At 41.9% G+C, this 23,572-nt stretch overlaps 1 protein-coding gene across 1 annotated transcript in view; it reads left to right on the forward strand.

The window, feature by feature from the left end:
- Positions 1-21,081, forward strand: part of UROC1 (urocanate hydratase 1) — a 36,275-nt gene extending 15,194 nt beyond the window's left edge. The window contains exons 9-20 of the mRNA XM_066558100.1: positions 2,338-2,426; positions 2,903-2,965; positions 3,147-3,326; positions 3,831-3,928; positions 4,178-4,250; positions 5,320-5,441; positions 9,936-10,006; positions 10,902-11,000; positions 11,421-11,520; positions 14,725-14,806; positions 19,908-20,007; positions 20,612-21,081. Of these exons, the coding sequence (XP_066414197.1) occupies positions 2,338-2,426; positions 2,903-2,965; positions 3,147-3,326; positions 3,831-3,928; positions 4,178-4,250; positions 5,320-5,441; positions 9,936-10,006; positions 10,902-11,000; positions 11,421-11,520; positions 14,725-14,806; positions 19,908-20,007; positions 20,612-20,752 (1,218 nt within the window). The 3' untranslated portion in view covers positions 20,753-21,081. The remainder of the gene's footprint in view (positions 1-2,337; positions 2,427-2,902; positions 2,966-3,146; positions 3,327-3,830; positions 3,929-4,177; positions 4,251-5,319; positions 5,442-9,935; positions 10,007-10,901; positions 11,001-11,420; positions 11,521-14,724; positions 14,807-19,907; positions 20,008-20,611) is intronic.
- The last annotated feature ends 2,491 nt before the right edge of the window (positions 21,082-23,572 follow it).

Genomic DNA, 23,572 nt, shown 5'->3' on the forward strand with positions numbered 1-23,572 from the left:
TCTCAGCTAAAGTCATTTATAGACAGCTGGGAAACCTCTGCTGTGGCCATGTCACATTGCAGTGGAAAGGATAAGAATACCACAATCTGGCCCATTTTAGTTACAATTAAACTTCAAAACATAGTGGGTCAGACTGCCCATGTCATGTGCAGTAACCCTGGCTGCTCTGGCTGCCTCAGGTCTTTGATGGAAGGCTTGGGCTTCATCAGCTTTACAGTAAGGGTGCAAAGATGGTTTTGTTAGCACCTGGGTTTTGCATCTTTGAGATCTCATCAGGTACTCCCTGCAGATGAAATAAATTTATTCTATTTACTATTGAATAAGTTAATAATGAATAAATTATCTTTATTCAGACTTCTGTCATCATGGTCTTTCAAATGCTGAAATACAAAGGAAATTTGGAAAAGGATAAGATTTCAGTGAATGCCATTCACAGCCATCCTTTGTCCTTTTCATCTCTATGGCTGCAGATGATTTTGTTGAGGAGACTGAATTTTGCCTGGTTTTTATCTCCTGTGAGATGATCCTTGTCGGAAATGAGTCTAAGGAGCACATGTGGATAGCTATATATATGTGCATATTATTTATTTTAGGAACTATTTATGCAAATGACATTGTATTGTGCAAGAGATCATTTTGTCAGCCAGGGCTTCTGAAGCTCTGACAGAAGGGATTAGTGCTGCAAGTATTTTACCTCTCCTGTTTGACAGGAAGCTGATTGTAATTTTATGCAATAATTGTGTGGAGGGCCAGATATCTCCTCTGAGCTGCACTGGGCTCTCTGAGATTGCACTGGAAGCAGCATTAGCTCATCCTCTTCATGCAATTTTTTAAATTACTGAGATGCTGATCCAAAAATGAGCATATTTTTGAAAGTGTGGTTCAAAGGAGGTGAGTTTTTTGATCCAGCAAGTCTGTGAAAGACTAGGAATGTCAGAGGGAGCTAGAGTAAAACATGTAGGATGTGGTAACATTTAAATAGATCTGATCTGTGTTATGTGGGGATTTAAATGAACCCAATTCCTGTAATTCATACAGACCACTTAAAATTTTTCCTCCTGTGCTGATTTAAATATCTCAGAAGAAGCTGTCCCTCATGGCATCTGACTTTATTGAATAATTCCATTGGCAATGACACTGTTATTATCATAATCTGGGGTTTGGGAAAGATAGTCTTCATTACTGATGTGAAAAATGATGGATGGTGTCCCATGCTAAGAATAATTGGGAAAGAAAAGGTTTCCTGGTGTTCAAGCAACTCCTGAATACAGAATTTATTTAATTTACATATAAATACCTTCTTAATGAGAAAGAATTAAAATGATGGGGGAAGATTATAGAGAAGTGAAAAAATGCTTTAATGAAATACTAGAAGATGCTCAGGTTATGTGTTCTTGTGCACACACATCACTGGGGGGGTTATATCTGTTGCTACCACAGAATATGGCTTTAAATTAATTTTGCCTCTTGCCTTATGCCACTGATAGCTCATTATAAATGTATTAATGATGTGCAAGCTTGTACATTGGACCATTGATATGGAATTTGTGCCAAAGCCTCCATCGTTTGTCCATCCATTTATATTTTTTTCCAGCTGTCTCTTAGGCATGTACACACCGGCACACACAGAGGCTGAGCCCAGGATTTGGGATTGAGCTTATTTGGAGCTTCAAAGTTCAAGCAAGAGAGAATTAAAGACACAGTTTTGTTTTGCTCTGTGCTATTTTTCAGCAGCATTAGGCAGCTGGGACAGGAAAATGCTTTCCTCTTTTCTTTCCATATTTGGTTGAGGTTTTACAACCAGCAGTCCAAGAACAAAATGAGGGTTAATTTTATTCAGCAAACCATAGCTTCATCTTGGGCAGCCTGGCAGAAATGTCTCTCTAGGCTGATCAATGAAAATAGTTTCTTAATATTATTTTCACAAAAAAAATACCCAGATTGAAAAATAGATTTGAAACATTTTTGCCTTTTAACATAATCCTGAAAAGAAACAATAGGAATACTTAATACTTATATTACCTCTTAAACAATTTCAATGATAAATTTTGATTAATAAAATATTTTGAGAAGTGATGTATCAAAAAATTCTCTTTCTTGCTTTGAGCCTGGAGTGAAAGAGAACAGAAAGCTTAAAAAATCAGAGGTGAAAAATAAACATATGAACAATAGCTATATATGTATAATCTATATCTTTACTATATATAACTCTAGGTAATAGTAGGGCTATTACCTTTACTTTTTGTTACTTTTTTCTGCAGGTTAATTGAAAAATTAAAGGTAAGAAATGACTGCAAGGGGAAAGAGGAGTTTTAAGATCTCTGCTATTTCTCTTAGGTTGATGAAGCAGCACTTCTGAAACGCCACAAGCAGGGGTGGCTGATGGAAATCTCCAACAACCTGGACCACTGCATTGCTCGCCTTAGGTATGACTTGCAGCCTAACTCAGTGAGTTTAACTCTGCTTCCTAACCCTGCTCTCACATCTTTCTGCCCTGTGCCATCGTAGTCTGCACTTAGGAGGGGTTGAGGGACACCTCTTCTCATTCCAGGTCTGCTTTGGAATGTGCATCCAACTTCCCAAGCTGCAGCAGTCTTTATTAGTGACTACTAATGCTGCACATCATTTGTACATGTTAAACGTGTCTTCATTTAGTTTAATGAATATGCATGGAGCAATTACAACTAATGTTACACTTGCAGCATCACTCAAGCTTCGTGGAATCCATGATTAACAATTATGTAAATGTTGAAAGATTTGTTTCTGAGATAAGTGCTGAAAACAACACACAACTTTTTTTTGTTTGTTTTTTTTTTCCTGGGTTTGATTCTGTGTGTGATTTGTACATTTCAAGATAGAACAAGGTGCATTTTCTTCAACCAATCTTTTTATTATTTTCTAGAGAAGCAAGAAAGAATAAAATTGCCCTCAGTTTGGGTTACCATGGGAATGTTGTAGATCTGTGGTAAGTAGTATGAATAGATTATGAGTACATTAATGCTCTTGCTTTTTGGTCAAGGTGGAGTTAGTTCCCAAACTTGGAAGAGACGTTAAACATAGTGCTGAGTACATTACTGTAGATGCTCATGAAAATGTGCTGTCAGAAAGGAGATCTCCACCCCGTGTTCATTTTCTGTCCTCCCTAGGGAGAGGTTGGTGCATGAGCTGGACACAACAGGAGAGCTGCTGGTTGACCTGGGCTCTGACCAGACCTCCTGCCACAACCCATTCAACGGGGGGTACTACCCAGTGCAGCTCAGCTTTGAGGAGGGAAAGCAGCTGCTCTCCTCCAACCCAGGGAAATTCCGGACACTGGTACAAGAGAGGTGAAGGTTTTGATCTTCCATCTTCCCAACCTTTGGGTTTAGGTGCCCTTCAAGCCATGCAGTCAGGGGGTACAGTCCACTACTGGAAAGAAAGGGTAATTTGGGCAGTTTGGGCCAAGGTAGAGGCCAGAACAGTGATGTTCTGTTTTTCAGTGTTTTCTCTGCTTGCTTTGTGAACTACTTAAACTGTTGTGCGGTTTTGTGCCAGCTGGTTTTTGTTGTCAGCTTCCATCCCCAGAGCTGGCCGTGTTGCTCGGCTGAAAGATGTGACACCTCTTTGCTATTTAAGTTTCCTCAATGACTGTAAATCCCTTCAGGATTTGGGGATAACAGGTGTTACAGAGACTGAAAGCATCTCAATTGATGCCTTGTGGGTTTATGTCTGAATTTATCTGGGGTCTTTCCCTTCCCTCTGTCTCCTCCTACTCCCATGCCTTTGGTTAGTTAATGATATTATCCTTTTTCATATTTCATCCAGAATAACTGTTTCATTCTTTATTTCAGTCTGAAGAGGCATGTGGCTGCTATTAACAAACTAGCTGATAAGGGCATGTTTTTCTGGGATTATGGCAATGCTTTTCTCTTGGAAGCTCAGAGAGCTGGTGAGTAGATCCTGGAGTTGTAGGCAGAAACAAGAACAATCCTGCATGTATCTTCCCAGCTGTGTATGTTAACTAGGACAGCGTTGGCCACTGTAATTCTAATCTTTATTCCTTCTTTCTCTCTTGTTCTTTGAGACCCCTGGCCCTCCCTGGCTGAGATGCAGCCTTCATAGGATCTTGTGTGCAGACTGGTTTTGCATTTTATAGTTTTCCACCATCAAGTGACTGACTATTAAAATTCTTTTATAGGTGCTGATGTTGCAAAAAAAGGAGCAAATAAGACAGAATTTCGATATCCTTCCTATGTTCAGCACATCATGGGGTATGTTGGGCAGAGTTGGGAATATGCTGTCAAGCACCTTGTGACTCCCTCTGTTCAGAGGGAGAGTACTACAGAGATTAGTGCAGACTGACAGTGATCTGCAATGATAAATGATCAAAAAGAGGCAACAGCAGTAGAAAAATGGCTCTCACAAGTGTTATGCCAGAGTTAGTGTAGGCTAGCCATTGTCAAATCAACACTCTTCACTCCTTTATGTGAGAAGCTGCATTTTGTCTTTGTATGACTGTTCCTTAAGTAGTTCTGCTCAAGAAGAGCCAGGTCACAGCCTCAGACTGTGACTAGAGGTAACTTCACTTCTAAGTGCTAAAAGCTGAGGACTTGTCTCTTCAGAGGAGTAGAGACCAATCCCAAATCATCCAAGCCTAACCCTGAAGTTAAAAGTCTGATGGAAACAGGACACTCTCCTGCACCAGCTGTGCCTCTTACCCACACTGTACATGCTGCTTGTGGAAACAGCTGAGCTCAGATCTGCTGAGGGACTGGATTTATAACTCATTTTCCTCTGACTCATGCTTAGCTTGCCTATGCCATGTGAATAAGAGCCTGAGCACAGAGTAAGGCCCCAGCCAGATTAGATCTTTTCTTCCGGCCCTCAAGTGAAGCGTGTCCCACTATTGTACATAAACAATGTGGACAGCAAATGAGTCTGGGCTCAGGCACTCGGTCAGAACCTGCCCTTGTCTGACAGTGCAGATGCACTCAGGGTTAGCCTGGGTTAAGGACACACAGACCAGGCAGCAGGGAGAGGGTATTTGATGAAACAGAAGAAAAGCTGCAATTCATCTGATGATGCACTTGATTGAACTGTCCAACATGACTGTCAGAATTCTGGCCTGACTATACTCTTATATACCAATGGATGGCTGCCTGAAGCACTGCTGTTTAATTTCTCAGTTAATGGTCCTTGATGCTTCTGTTTAGATTAGTACACTGAAAATATTTCAAATTCTTCTGTCTCCAGCTAATGAAAGAAAAAGCACTGCTAGCAGCCAGGATAAATAAGGAAAGAATTTCAACTATCTCTTAATGAAACATGTTCTCTTCCCAGGGACATTTTTTCCCTGGGATTTGGGCCATTCCGCTGGGTTTGTACCTCAGGTGACCCACGGGACCTTGCTACCACTGACTCCATTGCCATGGCAGTGCTGGAGGACTCCATCCGACAGGGAGGTGAGGCATCATCCCACACCCCCCCGGGGGCTTTGGAGACGAAAGGAAAGCCAGAGTTGAAATGTGTGCTAGCTTTTGGCTGGAAACATGGAAAGCAGGGTCTTCCAAGCTCCATGGAAGCAGGAAGTCTTGCTGCTGTCTAAACTCCTAGTAGGAGTGCAGCCTGTAGGTAAAACAGAAAACCACCAGGGCTGTTGGTCCCAAAGCAATTCTGGCTAAGAGCCTTTCTTTTTAGTTGTTACAGGTGTTTTTAAACTTTGTTGCCTTGAAACCTTTAGGCAATCAGCATTTTTCACCAGCAGGTCTCCAAGAGTAATTTAAGGAGTTAAATTGCTTTGCCCCTGTCTCACAGGGAAATGAGGCATGAAAACCTACGGAGGCTTTCAAAAGGTTAGCAAGGAGATCAGTGACAGGAAACCCAGGTTTCCTGGGTGTGGTGCTCCATCCAGTGTCATTTTTTTGTGATTACAATTTTGATATTTTTTTTGTCATTTGTTGATCGATTGACAGCTGTTTCTACTGACTGGTGGAACCAGTTTGGAACACCTGCATGGCTCTGTGTGATACGCTAGGATCTAGGAATTGCACTTTTCCACATCCCTGAAACTGATATTACTGATATCCCCTGCTTATGAATGGGAACTGAGACACAGCTAATTTTGTGTCAGCAAACATTAATCCTGGTGTCCCAGGATGGAGGGGAAGGCTCTGCCCCTTTCCCTACCCTTGCACTTACCAGACAGCAGGGTCAAAGGTTTGTCAGTGTCCCCAAGCACTGAAGTCCTCAGCTCTTCTGTTTTGAGCACCAGATTTTGTGCTTTCCAGAATCAACAACAGAATCCTTGAATTCTGAGGAATTCTTCCAGATCAAAGGAAAATGGATCAGAAACCCAAACCATATTTTGAGAACAAGAGCATAATAATTTTTCCCTGGTAATATTGAAATACTTGTTGCTTATTTTCAAGAAAGACATAGAAATACAAAGAAGTGTGAAAATTTTGAATGCTCTTCTGTTTGTTCAGGAACAATAAGCACTGGGAGAACACTGGGTGGTATTTTTGAAAAGGATATATCCTGTTCAGATGTCTCTCATTTGGAATAAAACTACTCTTACCTTCCTATGATGTAAGGCTGGTGTCCAGCCCCCTTTTCCTCCCAAGAGGTGACTTATTGGTACAGTGGGTCTGACCTTGCAAGGTCCTTGGTTCTGTCTGTTCTCCTGATCTTTCCTTAGGAGTCATGAGTTGTGTTTAATGCAAAACCAGCCCATTGCAATAACCCAGAAGTACCTACTCTGTTCTGTGGGTATTGAAACTTCCATGTTTTTAAGCCTGGTCCCTTGGCTTTATTGAAGGGAGGGTGAAATCCATTGCTGTACCGCTGGATCTGTCTTCAGAAATCTGCAGTAATTTTTCTGCCATGCACTGCAGATTCCAGAAATCTTCTCTCAGGACTGAACCATTCTATGACCTTTGGATGGTTTGCATTGCAAGGCTGGGAAATAATTCAGTTATTCTGTGTACAGGAGTATGTGGGTGTTTATATCGATGTAATGTAAAGCTGGGGAGAGAAGTCTCTTGCATAAACAAAAAGCATTGAACAATTACTTGTATATTCCTAATTTAAATGAAAAAAATGACATATAAAAAAATTCCAACAGGTGAAAACAGGTTTAAAAGCGAGGCTATTATTTGAGGCTATAATTGTTAAATTTGACAGGAAAATAAGAATTTGATTCAAAGAGAAATGAAACCAGAATTTTATCAGAAAATAAGCAGCCATTCATGCCTACATATTCTTGAATAATCCACTTGTAGTCAGCCTTCTATGAAGCCTGGGTTTGTACCAAATTTTAGGGTCTGGATAGCCTCACACACATACATATCTGAAATCTGAGCCTACCTTGGAAATTTATGAAAGAATCTGTTCTAAAAACTTAGTGAAAACTGCACAAAGCTGAACTCTGTTGCATTCCAAGTCTAAACTTTTAACTTGGCCTTAAGTCCACTGTTAACCATTCTTCTTCTTGTGTGGAGATGAATTTCTTTCAGAGTTTGTGAGATTTATGTAATTTTATTATCTGCTTCTACTTCTAAGCTACCTGAGCTTTTAAGAAATTGCATGAGAGATGCAGCACTGATGATTGGGGTGTGACTTGGCTTTAGGACCTCTGTGGTAGTTTGAAGGCTGAGCTGATGCAGAACAATGTAAATCTCTCTAAGGGACAATTCCTCTGGGTCCACAATGCTTTTCAGTATATTTTAAACCCTAGGTGTGTACAAGGGCCTATGAAATACCAGAAGCAATACAATTGCTTGCCTGACTTCAAAACACATTCCTGTTGGGATGGGAAGGTGGAGGCAGCAGTTTAACAAATGAGATAGATGGAGTTACTATAAAGTCCTTCTAAAAAAAATGGTGAGGTTTTCTCAATTGCAGGAAATAAGACAAAATAAAAGGGAGTATTCTTCACTTCCCCAGGGATAACTGATGAAATCCAACTGTTTATTGGAGCTGGCTGGAAGAGACAGATGTGCTGTGTTGAGATAGGTCCTTGTAGCCAGTATTCTCATCTGGCTTCTCTTCTGTAGATCTTTTCCTCTGTCAGATCTTTTCTGTAAGTCTGTGCATTGTGAAGTACAAAATATGCTACGTGTTCTCTGATAGAGCTTATAAAAGTGATAGAAAGCAACCCATTCTCTGTTGTTTTGGTTTTGTTTTGTTGGGTTTTTAGAGGTATTCCAATGAACTCCCATTACATGTCTATAGTAACCTAAGTGAACAGTGCCCATTACCTTCTAGAGGCTGCTTCCTCAAAGCTTCTGAGTGGCAGCACAATCCTATTAGGACAGCACTAGCAGCTGTTTCATCTTTCACTCCCTGCAAAGTGAAGTGCTGACATGTTAATCCTCACTGCAGAGTTTAGGAGCTCTCACTTGAAGCCAGCCCCTCGAGCACTGACAGGTCTCTTTAGGATCATTAAAGCTCTTGGTATGGAAGGCCTGCCTCTGCAGAAATGAGCATATTTTTCATTTCCCTTAAACAATGTGTTTAACACAGGTCCAATGTGAACTTCTTACATTTTCCTCTTTCCTTTTTCTAGTTTTACCCTGCATAACTGCTGTCACACTGCCTAGTGCAGCAGCGATAGTCCAAACACTCTTCTCAGGGACAATTTCAAATTAGCAGTGAGCAGTTTCTCCAGCTTGACTTCAAAACAAAAGTTGTCTGTGTGTTATAATTTGCCATGAAAAGGGGTGGGAGCTGGAGAGTAACAGAGAACATTCTGTCTTGGCATCTGCAGAGATGCTTGCCTTGAAGCTCCAGGGCATGAACAGGTCCCTGTGCTGTCCCTCAGCTGAGCCCTGGGAGCTGAGTGTGACTCTCAGGGCAAGGTAATGTGGCACAGCTTGGCCCACAGAGAAAGAGCTTACAGACAGTAACTTCTTCAGGCACTGTAACCCCGTCTGAGCTGTAAAACCTCCTAAATGAGGACAGGAAAACACCTCTGTCCCATTACTTACCCCTTGTCCCTTTTGTGACTCACTCACTACAGATGGTGCTGTGCCTTTGGAGGCAGCTGATTGTGCTGAGGTCACCATGTGACTGATATGTGCCATATTTCACTGTCTTTCACTTGAAATATATTCTTGTTCCTTTTTAGTTTGGGTGATTGAGGTGGAATGAGACAGATAGAAATGAAAAGAGAAGTTGGAGAATGCTAACATATATAATTTAATATTATATTTATTAATATATATATAATTGACATTACATATAATTGTCTTCTTAGGTAACATCTACATCTAAACAAGGTGTAGGGTGGATTTATGCATAAAGTAACAACTGCATAATAAATTTTCCTGTGTAGTTTTTGTTCCATAGAAATGTGAGGCAACAAACCTCTTAGTTGGATAAAAGACCTCAGTTTTATCTTGGTACAAAAGCATCCAAGGACCAGGTTGTACAGAATAACTGCTGTGCTGTAAATCTGTGTCCCAGATATTGTGTCCATTGGTGTAACTTATCAAGTGTGTGTTGCAAGCTGCTTTTGAGAATTTCTGCTGGCTGCCTCAAAGGAGTTATTCACTATGTGGTACAAGACTGGATTGCAGTACCCGGTGTCATGGAGTTTGATGAAATGACTAATTTAGCAAAGATCAGTAATAGATTGGCGTTTAGTAGGCAGTAAAACAGGTGACCAAAAATGGACAGTACATGTAAACCACATTTCCTTTTAATTTAATTTGCTGATGATCCAAATGGGAGTTACCATTCCAGCTGTGCCCTGAGTGGCATCTTGTACCTTTCTCTAAATATACACTGCAGTTGCTGCATCAGCTGCACAGAGAACTTTATACAGAATTTTCTATATGCACGCTTGTATCTGAGAGCAGAATGTGACTTCCTAGTGTTGCCAGATGAATTAAAGTAAATTTAGAACATATTGCATTAATTTTCAAGCTGTATTTTTCCTCGTTTTCTCTCCCAAGTGAGCACATCTGTGAAGCAGCAGTACCATGACAACATCCGCTGGATTCGGGAAGCCAGCAGGCACAGCTTGGTGAGTGCACAGCCTCCTGCAGCAGATGTGCCTGCTCCTGGAACTGAATGCTGGGGTGAAAAGCAGGGATGGACAGGAATGAAAACACACTCTGCAGCTCTTGGGGCTGACAATTGAAACCCTTCTCTTCACAGCAGGATTTTAGGTTGAGCTGAAGCAGTTCTTCCCCTTCACTTCCTCATCTGGAAAAGTTAAAATAATCCAGCAATATCTACTCTTGTATCTGGAGTGAAACATATCTGTGATTCACCCTCCACCCCAGTTGTGACCACCTTTCTTTCACAGTGCTATTCAAAATATTCCTCTTGGCATGGCTGTGGACCAAGCTCCTCACAGGTGCATTTCCCAAACAGGAGACAAGGCTGAGGAGCTGCCATCCTTCTGCCCTGTGGGAAGCAGGACACCAGAGGGTCATCCTTTGGTTTCCTCTTTGGGCAGGCACTCCCTGTGAAGCCAACAAGTGATGCTGTAGAGCTCATCTGTGCTCTCCTGATCTGGAAGCACAGCAGAGCTGTGCAGGACAGATGTTCTTTGCCACATTTCATTTCTCTTCCAGCCCACCATCTCCAGTTCCAAACCTCTGCTTCTCAGCTGTTGGTAAGGGATTTGTTGATAGGGGGATTATAGCTTAGCAATCAGGTTGAGTTAAAGAGTGGAATTTACTGGGCAGTGACAGCTGAATACAGAAACACATCTCATGGATTGTGTGAGTGAAGATAAAACTAAGTTCAATGAGGGATTTTAATTTTTTTCTGGAAGCTGGATGTTGGTGAAAAAATAATCTGCACTTTCTTCTATGGAAGGGAAGGGGTCACTCCTGTGACTCCATTCATCTGGGACCTGAAGATAAGCCAGTGGCAGAGAACCTTATCCCTCTGTCATTCTTCTTTTGCAGGTCGTTGGCTCTCAAGCCAGAATCTTGTATTCTGATCAGAAGGGTCGTGTGTCCATAGCTGTGGCTATTAATAGAGCCATTTCTGAAGGGAAGATTAAGGTTTGTCTCTTTTGTCTTGATATGCTCTGCTAATTGTGTTGAATATCTGAGGTCAGGGAGGCAGGTGGGAAAGGAGAAAGCTTCAAGCACTGAGAGCAGCAGAAGTGCCTGTCATGTACATGGGGCCAGTCTGTGTTAGAGCTCAGTCCTCCCTGCCTGCCACCACTATTGTGCTCTGTCACAGGAGAGAGGTGGGTTTAGAAACTGAAATTTTGTTTCATGATGAGACTGTCTAATTTTCTGTTTGGGCACCTACAAGCACAACATATCATTCTGTGATTTGCAGAGAGCACAAAGCAGGGACTGTAAATCCTTAGCAGGGCCCCAAATATTAAGACAGAAGTGAATTGAGCAGATAATGGTCCTCAGTAGCAGTGACAATCTGAAGGATTCCACTGACTTCTCCTTGGCTTTTTCCAGGCTCCAGTGGTCCTCAGCAGAGACCACCACGATGTGAGTGGGACTGACAGCCCTTTCAGGGAAACATCCAACATTTATGATGGATCAGCCTTTTGTGCAGGTCGGTGCAACAGCTGAGGCTTGTCTGCCTGGGCCAGCAAGGAAATGGCTTTAAAACAGAAATAGCTTTTTTTTATGCAACATTTTTAAAATGTTTTTGTTTAAAAAACACCTTTTAATCCCAATTAATCAGATTTCCTGAGAAGCTTTGTGGGATTTAACAATACAGACATGAATGTGGAGCTGGTTACATAGGAGAGGTCCTGAACACTGCTGGAAATTCCATGAAAATGCACCAGATGTATCTGAATGCAAATGGAGAGCAGTCTCAGAGGATTGTGTCCTCTGTTTGATTTTAATTTGGAATCTCACTATTTCAAACAGGTGATTTGATTACAGCCTGGTTTCCTTGGAATCCACAAGCTTAAAATCAGGTCTATAATAATATTTTGCTGAAAGCAGAGAGGTTCACAGCTGTTTTCACTCCATTGCCTGAGGACTCAAGAAAACAGTCTGGAGTTTCTGAAAGGAACTTTTCTGATCGTGAGGAAATATTGATAGTAAAGGCCTAAGAGTAAAAGCCAGGCCTTGCTGCTCACTTAAAGTGTGACTGTGGGCAAATGTAGATTTGCTCTACAAAAGGAGCTTTTAAATCTGCACAAATGACCTGAGCTAACCAGACTCTGCTTTTCAGATAGTGAAGCCATCTTTTAGAGAAATAAACCCAAGAAATACCAGGTTGGAGACTTAAAAAAATGGAAAAAGCACTAAGCACTTTTTAATCCTAAATCTTCCTCAATTTTCCATCTGTAAAGTGGAAATTAGGTTAATAGCTCTAGCCCCGTGGTGTTTCTCTGTGTCATGAGCTGACAATCACAAAGAGGTGTGAGATTGGAGGATCTGCTGCTGTAGAATGAGAAATTATGATAGAGGAAGCTGAGCATAAGCTGAGCATATTGAATTACTTCCATTATGGGAATTCATAATAGAACCAAATTATGGCTCAATTTCAAGGAGAAAAGTTCCCTGTTATCTGGATTTCCTGGTGAAATGAGGCTTTTAACTGTGTCCATCAGTGCCACTTCAACACTTCTTGAGCATGTTGGCTAGTTCTAATAGAGCAAATAGATGCCTTGAATAATGTTTGTTTCTGACACACTGAGAGAAAATGGTGCAGCTGCACAAAGAACAGAAATTCAAAGTAATATCTCCATCTTAGCAACATAAGTAATCATCAGGCAATGCCCTCAGAAGAGGGCAATAGAAACAAGGCTTGCTAAACCCCATTGCTTATCATGCTTTGTGGTTTTCTTTGCATTTTGTGATTTATGTGATCCATTTGCCTTCTTCAAGGGCTTAGCTAAAGCCTGTTGGCCACTGATATCACTGGTCTTTAGAACCCAGCCTAAATCTGTTTGACCAGATGAGCCTCTGGAGGCAATAAAAGAACATCATAGTCTTCCTCTCTCCCATCTATCCTGTTGTTCTAACACAACTTCTGAGCTGGTTCAGGTTAAACTGGCTCCTCTTAAACACACAGAACATTTCCAGAATGTTTGTTTGTCTCATTTGGTTTTAAAGTACCTCAGCCCGATGGGTCATTGCTGTTCAGCAAAGTGTATTTCAGCACAGACATTTGCAGCCAGTGACCTTTATCAAAGCCAAGGAGCAGCAAGTTATTGCATTGTTAGTTCACCCCTTGTCCAAGCTCCACTCTTATCAGGCCAGTGGCTGAGGAGAAAATCTGTACATTATAGAAGATGGTGATTCAAATCTCTCCCATTCAATCTCGACAGCACTGTAATTATGATAATTGCATTCTTAAAGTGACATAATGTCAGATAAAAGATGCCATAATGAGGCTTTTGAAAGGGTTTAACATAGATTAGCACTCAAGTAAACTCATTTTTCCATCAGGCACGTAACTGTGGGTTTGCAGATGTGGCTGGTGGGGATATAATTTTTTTTCTCTTCTTTTTCCTGTTAAAAATATGGCAAACTATGTATTGAATCTTTCCTGAATTAAATCTGGATGTTTTCAGTAAATTTTACTCTTATCCTCTGTGTGCACCTCTTTCCACCTCCTCTCTGGATATATGCTGTAGCTGTGAGTATACAAAACTCTAGTGAACAATTTAGTGGAAATCATGCATTAATCAAATTATATTTGTTTGCTAAATTATATTTCTTTGGGGTTTTTTTCTAGACAAACCTGCTGGGGTTTCAGCAGCTCCTGTTCAGGGTAAAACTCCCACATGTTCAGAGAATTGGGGTGGATATAATTTCCATCCCAACTCTGTCTCCAAAATGCAACTCCTTAGCCTTAGGCTGCCTTTCTGCACAGGGCTGAAGTAACTCTGCACTCCAATCAGAAAATATTTCAGACTTGTGAGAACTGCAAGGTGTGTAGTGTTCCAGGTGTCCTGCCCATATTGAATCCACACACCTGGATGTGTCCAGCCTGTTCTTACATGACAAGGTACCCCAAAGGAGTGCATTCTATTTCTCTCCAGCCTGAAGTGTCTCAGAGCTGAAGAGTGGCAGCTTCTTGAGCTACCTGTGTGGGAGAACAAATGCAGGAATCACCAGCACCCTCATAACCCACAATGTAAAACTGGCATTTGCTTCCTCCAGTCAGGGCAGAGTGGGAGACAAATCTCTCTTGCCTGTTCCTCCCAGGACTGAGACGTTCAGTGTGTGTTGCATTCACATTTTCTGAAAGATTCCTTTGCCCAGGATTTTTCTCCTGGGAAGCTGAGAAGCCTCAGAGAAAAAGGAAAACAATAATTATCTCATTTGCTTCTCCTCTGTTTTGCTCCTTTGGAATGTGGTTGGAGATTGTTTACCCACAGGTGATTGTTTCATTGGATTCTGGTGTGAGTTGTTTTGACTCAATGGCCAACCAGTGCCAAGCTGTGTCAGGACTCTGGAGAGTCATGGGTTTTCATTATTATCATTTTAGCATTCTGTAAGTATCCTTTCTGTATTCTTCAGCATAGTTTAGTTTAGTATTCTTTAATATAATATAGTATCATAAAATGATAAATTAGCCTTCTGAGAACACAGAGTCAGATTCATCATTCCCTCCTGCCATGAGGGTCCCTGCAAATACAATAAGTGTCTATCTGTGAGAGAAGCTGTGAGTAAAACCTGCCTCCAACCCTGCCTTCCCACAGCCCCAGTGGAGGTGTTGGTGGGAGGAGGGAGAGCACAGGACAAAAATGAGCGTGGCCCACGGGCAGTAACACCTGTGCTCTCCTCCCAGACATGGCAGTGCAGAACTTCGTGGGAGACGCGTTCAGAGGAGCCACCTGGGTCGCGCTGCACAACGGGGGCGGTGTTGGCTGGTGAGAGCTTGTTTGTGTTCCTAAAGCTGGGCTCTGAATCCTGCTCCTACTGCTCTGTGTGTGTGTGGGGAGGAGAGACAGAACCGCTGAGAAGATGTGTAGTGCCAGAGGAGAAATCATGGTGGGAAGGATGGTTTGCCATCAAGGACTGAAAGGACAAATTATACAGCTAAGTATGGTGTTGTATGACTCTTTTTCTAATTAATGCTCATATGTCCAGGAAAAGTGTTTTGAACACTGGCCACAGCACAGTTTGAAGACCTTAATTTGATGAACAAGGACAGTCTGCTGTGGTCTTTTTGAACAGATCCAGCATTGTCTTCATGCAGGCACAGCCAGAGTGTCAGTGGAGGGATTGTGTTCAGGTCTCCTCTCAAGCTGTATTTAAACCTGTGACCTTAGGACCCCAATAGAAGTGCTCCTGTGCTGCAGTGCATGAGGGGTTATTGAGACAAACCAGCTCAGGTGCCAGCAAACCCCCAGATTTTCTCTCCCTGCTCGTGCTCAGTAGCATTAAAGACCACAGCCAAGTAAACACCTCCTTCACTTGACATGCAGAGCTAAGGCAATTACCGAGATGGAAAAACAGAGTGAAAGAAATATTCTATATGGAGATGGAAACTAATCTCCTCCATCTGCCACTGAAAGGCTACCTGGGTTGGCAGAGCTGCAGGAAGTGGGGAAGCCTGGCCACACTGCAGTCTTTAGTTCTGGTTTGTACTTTCCAGCATATTCCAGCCAAGCCTCTCCCATTTTACGGTCATGTCTTCATTTGGTGGTGTCAGCAGTCAAAAGAGGCACAAGCCTCTGTTAAAAACTGTGGTGAACTCTGATACTTTCCTGTTTCAAACAGTGCTGGGATATGCCAAAGACAGCAAGCCAAAGAACTTGTAGCAGATGTTGTCCTCAGAGATATTTTATGATAATTAATTGTTATTCATCTGGATGAGCTGAATCTAGAAAATATCCCTTTAGGTCAGCTGAAGAACTCCCTTGCTGTACTCTTAATTCCTTTGGTTTCTGTGACATAAATATTGCATAGAAGGGTGCAAGACAGCAAAACTGAACAGTAGGAAATGAAAACTTTCAGAGGACTTAAGCACATGGAGTGAAGATTTGCCTTTGCTGATTTCAGTGATAAGGAGTCACAGCCATGATTTCATTCACAATTTCCATAATTCTGAATGGAAAACACATACCAGAATGTCTCCCTGCTCTGGTCATCTCAGTCTGAGGCTCCAAAGGCAGTAGCAGACAAGTTCTGTCTTAATTTCCTCAGCTGAGTTTAACCTTTTAAAATATCTGCTTATGAAATACAAGCAAAGAAAATCACTTTTCCCAACGTGTTGTGCCAAGTATTTGGGATATTTTAATGATCATTATAATTAGGATAATTGCTGAAAATAATTGCTTATGCCACAAATGTTCTGTGCATTGAGGATGCTTAATTCAAAGGATACAAATGATCCTATTCCTTTTTGGTCTCTCTAAGGCAAATCCTTCTAGGACACTTTTAGCCCTCTCTGCCATTCAAAGACAGCTTGGCTGAATGGTGAGACTGCCCTTAGCTCTAGAAAACTGGCCCTGACCACACTGCAATTTCAGTTTACTGTTTCACTTACTGTTTTAGTTGTTTTGTAACTGGAGTTACATCATTAAAAGAAACTTTGTCCCAAGGCAGAGCAGAGTTATGCTGTGATTTATGTAATGCATCAGAAAATTAGAATGTGGCTATTCAATGAAATCAAAATATCTCTGGAAGAACAGGGTTTGGTTCTCCTTTTTGTTGTTTCCTATGGCTGCTTGGGGGCTTGTGACTGCAGAACAGTATCTGCTTGCCTTGTTCTTGGAGCAGCATAGCCCTCTGTGATTAAATTACTGTGCCTCAGTGAAGAATGCAGGGCCTGAAAATCAGGTGTGTGTCTGCAGAGCCACCATGCTGAGGCTCAGCTGTGGTGACCATGTGGTGTCACTGAATGTCCTGGCCTGGAGAGCCCCAAAGCCAGGCCAGGCAGGTGGCTCTGCTTGGCTTAACTCAGGTGGCACCACCTGGCAGGTGAAAGGGCTGCACCCTTTGCCTTCTGAGGAGACACAGGAGTAATATAAAGGTGGCAAAAGAAGAAAAAATAACCCCAGCCATAAAAAATTGCTTTCTTCACCTGGAAAAGATAGATGCTTTTAAGTTTTTGACCTTGTTTTGCTTTTTCTCTGGAGCACTAAAAATCCGCCTGATTTTGCCATAAAGAAATCTCCAGTCTTTGATAAACACTTTTTGTCATCAGCTGGTTTGGAAATGTGAAAGTGAAAGTTTATATATATTTATAAAGAAAAATACATGTGATTAGAGTGAAATCCAGTTGTCATTGGCAAAGTTCTGCCCTGGGAATTCAGAAATGGGTAATTGCACTGAGTTTAGCTGCCAGTCCTTCCTGCAAAGGCTGGGCTTGCCTGGAACTGCTGGCAGATCTGCTGTGTCTTCCCTTTGAGACTGCACAAGTGCCTTTTACATGCTTTATTTTCTGTTACAGCCTTGTGGGACAAACAAGAAAGGCAGGATTAATATTTATTTAGCTGGAATCTGCATCACATGTACTCTGGGAGAGACTTAAGATTAACATAGTCTTGACTAGAATTACAGCAAATGATTGTTATTCACTTTTTGCTGCCTGTTTGTTTGCAGCAGAATGTTTATTAGCACAGAGCTTGGATAACCTGTAGTAACAAAAAGGCAGAAGCAATTTAAGAATCCATCTGCACTGTCGACAGTGTGACATCTTGATTGTGAGAGAGGCCTTGTTGTCTTTGATCATCTTAGGAGGAGACATCTGGAAATTATAGGAGGTAGCTTAGGTCAAAATGCCACATGTTTCTTTAATTACCTGAAAATGTGGCCCAATGCTAATGAAGGCAGAGAGAAGTTTTTCTAGAAAATCCATCATTACAAACATTGGCATTTAATGTAGGAGTGGTTTTAGGCAGTAGAACAGATCCTGGTGAGTGATTCTGATTTGCACTGGAGTAACTCCATGGAAATTGATGGGAAGGATTTAAATGTACTTTTTTAAAGGTAAATTTAAAAATTTAAGTTTTAAAGTGCAAGTAGATCAAATGCTCCTTGTTCATGCTTAAGCTTCACATGATAATGTTTGGGATTCTGTGGACAGAGGGAATTTTTGCCACTGAAGGAACATCATCTTCCTCTATGGAAAATCTTTATAAGACACTGGTCCAGAGGTTTCTGTGGCTTTGGACTCTGACAGCAAAGAGCAGTGCTCTGTTCTTTGGCCTCTGTACACAGGAGCAGCAGAGTATGGTGGGCTAACTGGCCCTGCCACAATTACATTTGTTGTCATCCAGTCTGGTCTCCTCTTTTGGAGAGGACAGTAACAACGTGAGCTATTCAAAAAGTAGAATTTGCAAGAAATACAGATGTTTGGATGTTTGTATTCATACCCAGATGAAACTAAGAGCAGAACTAGTGCAAGATTTCACACAGTAAAAACATCCTGGGAATTAAATTTCGGGCTGAAAAGAGTTGACAGCCTCAATCCAAAAGAATAATTTTATTTTGAAGAGTCAGATCTTCCAATATTCAAACATCTCAGTTGAAAATATGACATTGTTTCAAATTTTCCAGTTAAAAAACCTAATTCATTCAGTGATGTTCTGCTGTGAGAACTGTCACTTTCAAGACAACTCTGCCTTTCACAGAAAATGCATTTGTAATACTGACATATCTGATAATGGAAAAGTGGAGGGAATTCAGAGAATGAATTTGATGTGATGATGGTGAGATCTGGAGCCCTGAGTTCCTTGCTGAGCCCTGTGATTGGGTCCTACTTAACACACAGGTACTGTATGTGAGTAGTGGTAGAAATGCAATTAACATCACATGAGTAACAACATTCCATTGAAACTGAGAAAATGTGAGCTCTAGTTTCAGGAAGTAGATCTCAGGTTTGTGAGGCCCTAGTTTAGCCTCAATTCCCTATTTCCTCAGAAGCTCAAGTTACTGCTAGAAAATGCACATTAAGAAACAATGCCTTCCTGGAATGGAAGACTCTCAACTCCTGTCTGATTAATGGGCATGTCAGATGTTGTTCTATGTAAATTTTGTAAACTTATATTAACTATAAAACTCAGAGGACAGCAACCTGCCTCCAGGGATTTCCATTAGTGTCTCACATTGTGTACTGCTGCATGAAATGCCCTGTCCCTCAGGTATGGCTGATGCTGAGCTCCAATGCCAGAACTCTCACAGATTTACAGCAAGGTTAATCTCCCAGCTGCATCCACCACTATTCACCATATGCCATGGAATGGGAGCTGAGCAGGCCAGATTCTGAAGTCAGACAAGATGCTTTGCTCTACGTGTTTTCCCTGTCCCTTATAACCAGACTGTTATTTCTCCCAAGAATAATCTGTTCGTTTTAACATATTTCTGTTCTTCTCCTGCCAATAAGTCTGCTTCCTGAAAAGTTGGCACTGAATGTCTTTAAACATCTCTGTATCTCATACAAAATGAATGATGGTTTTGGAAATGATTGAGGCAGATGTGCATTAAGTGGTGGTTAACAGTTTTTTAATAAAATGCTTATGCTCTGTCATTTGTCCCAAGAGAATATAAATAGATCCATCTGCCTGCTGCTGTAAGCACACTGTCACCCTCACGATCCTGGCTAGATGTAGTGCAGCAAACATGAGGAGCTGAACCTTTAAAAACACCCTGAGACAGGTAAAGCCCTGGCCCATTAGACCTGTTAACTTTTCTCCACCTGTTTTTAGAGCCAGTACACAGTGCAGGACTCAGGAGATACAGAGCAAGCTGAATTTTTGGTATCCCTGCTTGGAGCAGATCCAGACTCCCAGCTGGGCATTACAAGAAAGGTGGACTAAGTTTGCTGCAGGTCAGGAAATTAGGTCTTTGCCTGCTAAACACTCTTTTTCTTTTATCACAAGTATAAAACATCACTGATAGTCTCTTATTCAGAATAATTTCTGTATTCTCATCCCTCTTCTTGCAGTACAACTGAAAAAATCCTGTAAATTTTGTGGTATTGGTTTGAATTATTTTTGTTTGAATCTCTTACACTTTTTTTAGGGGTGAAGTGATAAATGGAGGATTTGGCCTGGTTTTGGATGGGTCCAAGGAAGCTGAAGAACGAGCTAAGATGATGCTCAGCTGGGATGTTTCCAATGGAGTAAGCAAAACTCATATATGTATACTTTTAATTTTTTTTTTAATTTGGGGAATCTTGCTTGTACACAGATGAAAACACAGAGTTTTGCTGATGGAAAAGGGGTTTGTGATTTCTCTAGCTGTCAGTAGAATTTCATCCTTACATGCTGGCAGAGAATTTGGCTCTTTGATTTCATCATTGAAAATGCATTGAAATGACATTTTCCTTTAAAAATATTTATCCAACTACAAAAGGGATAAATGACTAAGGGACTGCTTAAATGATACTGTTATCTAAAGCTAGTTCTAGTTTTACAGAGCTGGGATGGAGTGCACAATTATTTTTGGTGAGGGAATTTTGTACGTTTACAAGGTACCTGGCTCTGCCAGTGTTTATCTGTCCAATGTTATGCATGGAAAAGTACCACATCTACCCAAATACTACTCATAAAAATGAAGTAATACAAAAATTACTTGCAAAATCAGAAGGGAAACTAAAACCTGGCAGAGGGTTGAAAGATTTATTGTCACGAGCTGGGTGCCAGTTTTTGCCCAAGCATGGTGCAAGGTGTGTGTGGCAAGAGCAATGTCTGATTTTTGCACCCCTCCTTTCTGCTGTCTGACAGGTCGCCAGGCGCTGCTGGTCGGGCAATGCCTTTGCTTATGAAACCATCTGCCAAGCCATGCAGGAAAATGGCACCCTGAGGGTGACTCTCCCTCACCAGGTGCTGGATGAGAACATCCTGGAGCAAGCTGTGAAGCATTAGTGGTACTCCAAGTGCAGTGTTGCTCCTGCAGATATATTTGACGTTGCCTCCTTGATATCCTGTTCTGCTCTCTGGCCAAATGATAAAAGCCTTGCAAATGTCTGTTCCATGTGAGTTCTTTTTTTCCTCTCTAACTTATTAATGGGACAAATGTGTTTGTGACAGGTCCACCAAGAATAGTCTTTTCACCGACATATTTGGAACAATGTTTGCAATAAATGTTCATGATGGGAATTTTTTCCCTAAAAATTGAATGGGAAAAAATTCCTCAACAACAAAACAGTCACATATTCCTGATAATATATAAATTAATGTGTGTACAAAAGTAATTCTTAGCTGTCCTGTCTCATGCTAAGCATGTTCCTTGCACAGCACATGGGCTTCATTCTGACACACACACAGTGGCACCAGTCCCTTCCCCTGTGGACTTGCTCTGGAATGTCCCTCAACCTCCTGGCACTGTGTCCATCACCACCTCTTGGAATGGAAAGGGGTGTTACACACACAAACCTGCCTGTGCTGCTGCAGAGGGGCTATGATGGGCTGCAGACTGAGGACTCTGACACTCCAGCCCTGCTGGAGCCCATGTACCCACAGGTGAGCACTCTGCACTCCTGCACTGCCTCTGCTGCTAAGAAAGGGAAGAGTTTATTTTGAATCACGAGTTCTTCACTCTGTTCACGTACTGTGTCTCTCTCCAGATGAACAGTGAGAGTCTGGCATCTGCTTGAAGCTCAGCCTTCTGTGAGGTGCAATCTGCAGTTGGTAGGAATTGCTTTACATTATGGAAAAAACCTGCCCCCATTGCCAGTCCATATGATTGAGATGGGAGCAGTTGTCAGGCAGATTTGACAGCCTTTGCTTTGACATATGTTATGCATTACCTTATTAATAATCACAGTGGACTAGGTCCAAAGTTAGGGTATTGGTATTGTATGAAATCATTCTAATCTTCATAGCCCCAAAACACTGCTGCTTCTTGCTTTGTCAAGAGGAACAACCAGAAAATACACTGGCTTTTCTTGCACCAAGAACTGTAGAGCTGTTCCATAGACTCATCTTAATTCTGAGTTGAAACAGCCCCATAGATGAGATGTTGAAGAAATATTTATCACAAAGTCTTCACCTTTGTACTATTCAGTACTGAGGTACCTGCCAGCATGTTCACCTTTACATTCCAGGCACAAAAGGAAACTTATTTTTGTCCTAGTAGCCTTATTGCCCAGAGGACATAACCTTACCAGTATAGCCATGATTAATGTCTCCCTGGGAGTTTATAACTGGGCTGCCTGTAGGGACACACAGAATCCATTTGGATGAGTGCTATAAACACCTACAAGCTGAAATTCAGATTATGAAATCTATTAATGAGGCAGCATGAGTTAAGGCAAAATGGGCTACAGGGAGGCAGTGGACTGGTGAGCAGTTGGTCTTATGTATGACTATTAATTGGAGTTTATTTCAGTGATGTGGTGTGGAGTTAAATGTGTATGTTTAAATCTACTTTGGTCTTTTAACTGCAAATCTCAAGCACTTAACAAATGTGAATTGGCTGAGGTTTACAGTACCTTTGGGAGGGCACAGGGAAACACTAACCTGTTGCTGTCAGGGATGAAACAGCAGGGAAACAGAAACCATAAACAACCCCAGTGCAAAGTTTCCTTTCTGAGCCCTGCTGAGCCTTGATTTATCTGTCTTCTACTTGTGTGCAGAGAAGCTGAGACTGTGAATAGGCTGTTGTTGTGTGGGGGTGCTGATGTCATTTTTAGGTAGCTGACCTCACTGCTGGACAAAGCCAGTACAGGGAGAGGAGTTGCAAATCCATCCATCTGTAGGCATTGCATTGGATCTGATCCGGGCAGGGGCTGCACAATCAGTGAATTTCTGCAGTGCACTGAAGCCTCAAGCTTGCCAGGCTGAACCATCCTTCCTACGAATCTCAGCACCTTAACTTTCCCAAAATCCAGACACTTATCCTGACAATCTGCATGGTTGCAGATGGAGGCAAGAGCTTGCTGACAGGTTTTACATCCTGCAGCCAGGGATGCACCTTTGTGTCAAGCAATAAACTCGGTGCAGACCCATCTTTTTCTGGGAACATGAAGGAAGGGACTGCAAAGACCCCCATAGGAAGATTGGGATGGCTGGGGCTGCCAAGGACAGGGAAGACCTAAGCTCAGTGGAGCTCTGGGTGCACCCACAGCTCCAGCTTCCCTGGAGCTGAATGTGCCTGGCCCCAGTTCACAGCCTGGCTGCAGGAGGTTTGATGCTCAGAAAGGAGGAATTATCTGAGCAGGAGAAGGATCACAGCACCATCTGCTGGGACTGCTCGCCAGTTCCACAGCAGCAGGGAGCTGGTAAATAGCAAATACAGGATTTTACATTTTCTTTAAGTGTTGGAGAGCCATAAGGTAGCTGAACATTCTCCCAGAGAAAGCTTTGTCCAAGAAAAAAAAAACTTAAAAATATATAAGCACTAGCTGAATTTGTAGGATTTTTTTTTCTTTTTTTTTTTTTTTTTTTTGGTGCTGTTCTATCTTGGGTGATGCTATGCCATGGTCATGCTTGAACAGTGACTTTGCATTGCCCAGGCTTGGCCCGCAGCACTGTTTCCATATTTGCACTCATGGTGTGCAGGGTGTTTTGCTAAAGAATTTCCCTCTCTCAGCTCTCAAAGCGTGGCTGCACCCTTAGCAGATCCTACCCCTTGTGAGGCCACATCCAGGATGCTGTGTCCAGTTCTGGGCTCCTCCGTATGAGAAAGACACGGAGCTGGTGGAGAGGGCTCGGTGAAAGGCCACAAACGTGATTTGGGGTCTG

This window comes from Molothrus aeneus, chromosome 12 (assembly GCF_037042795.1).
Source record: "Molothrus aeneus isolate 106 chromosome 12, BPBGC_Maene_1.0, whole genome shotgun sequence".
Classification (NCBI taxonomy): Eukaryota; Metazoa; Chordata; class Aves; order Passeriformes; family Icteridae; genus Molothrus; species Molothrus aeneus.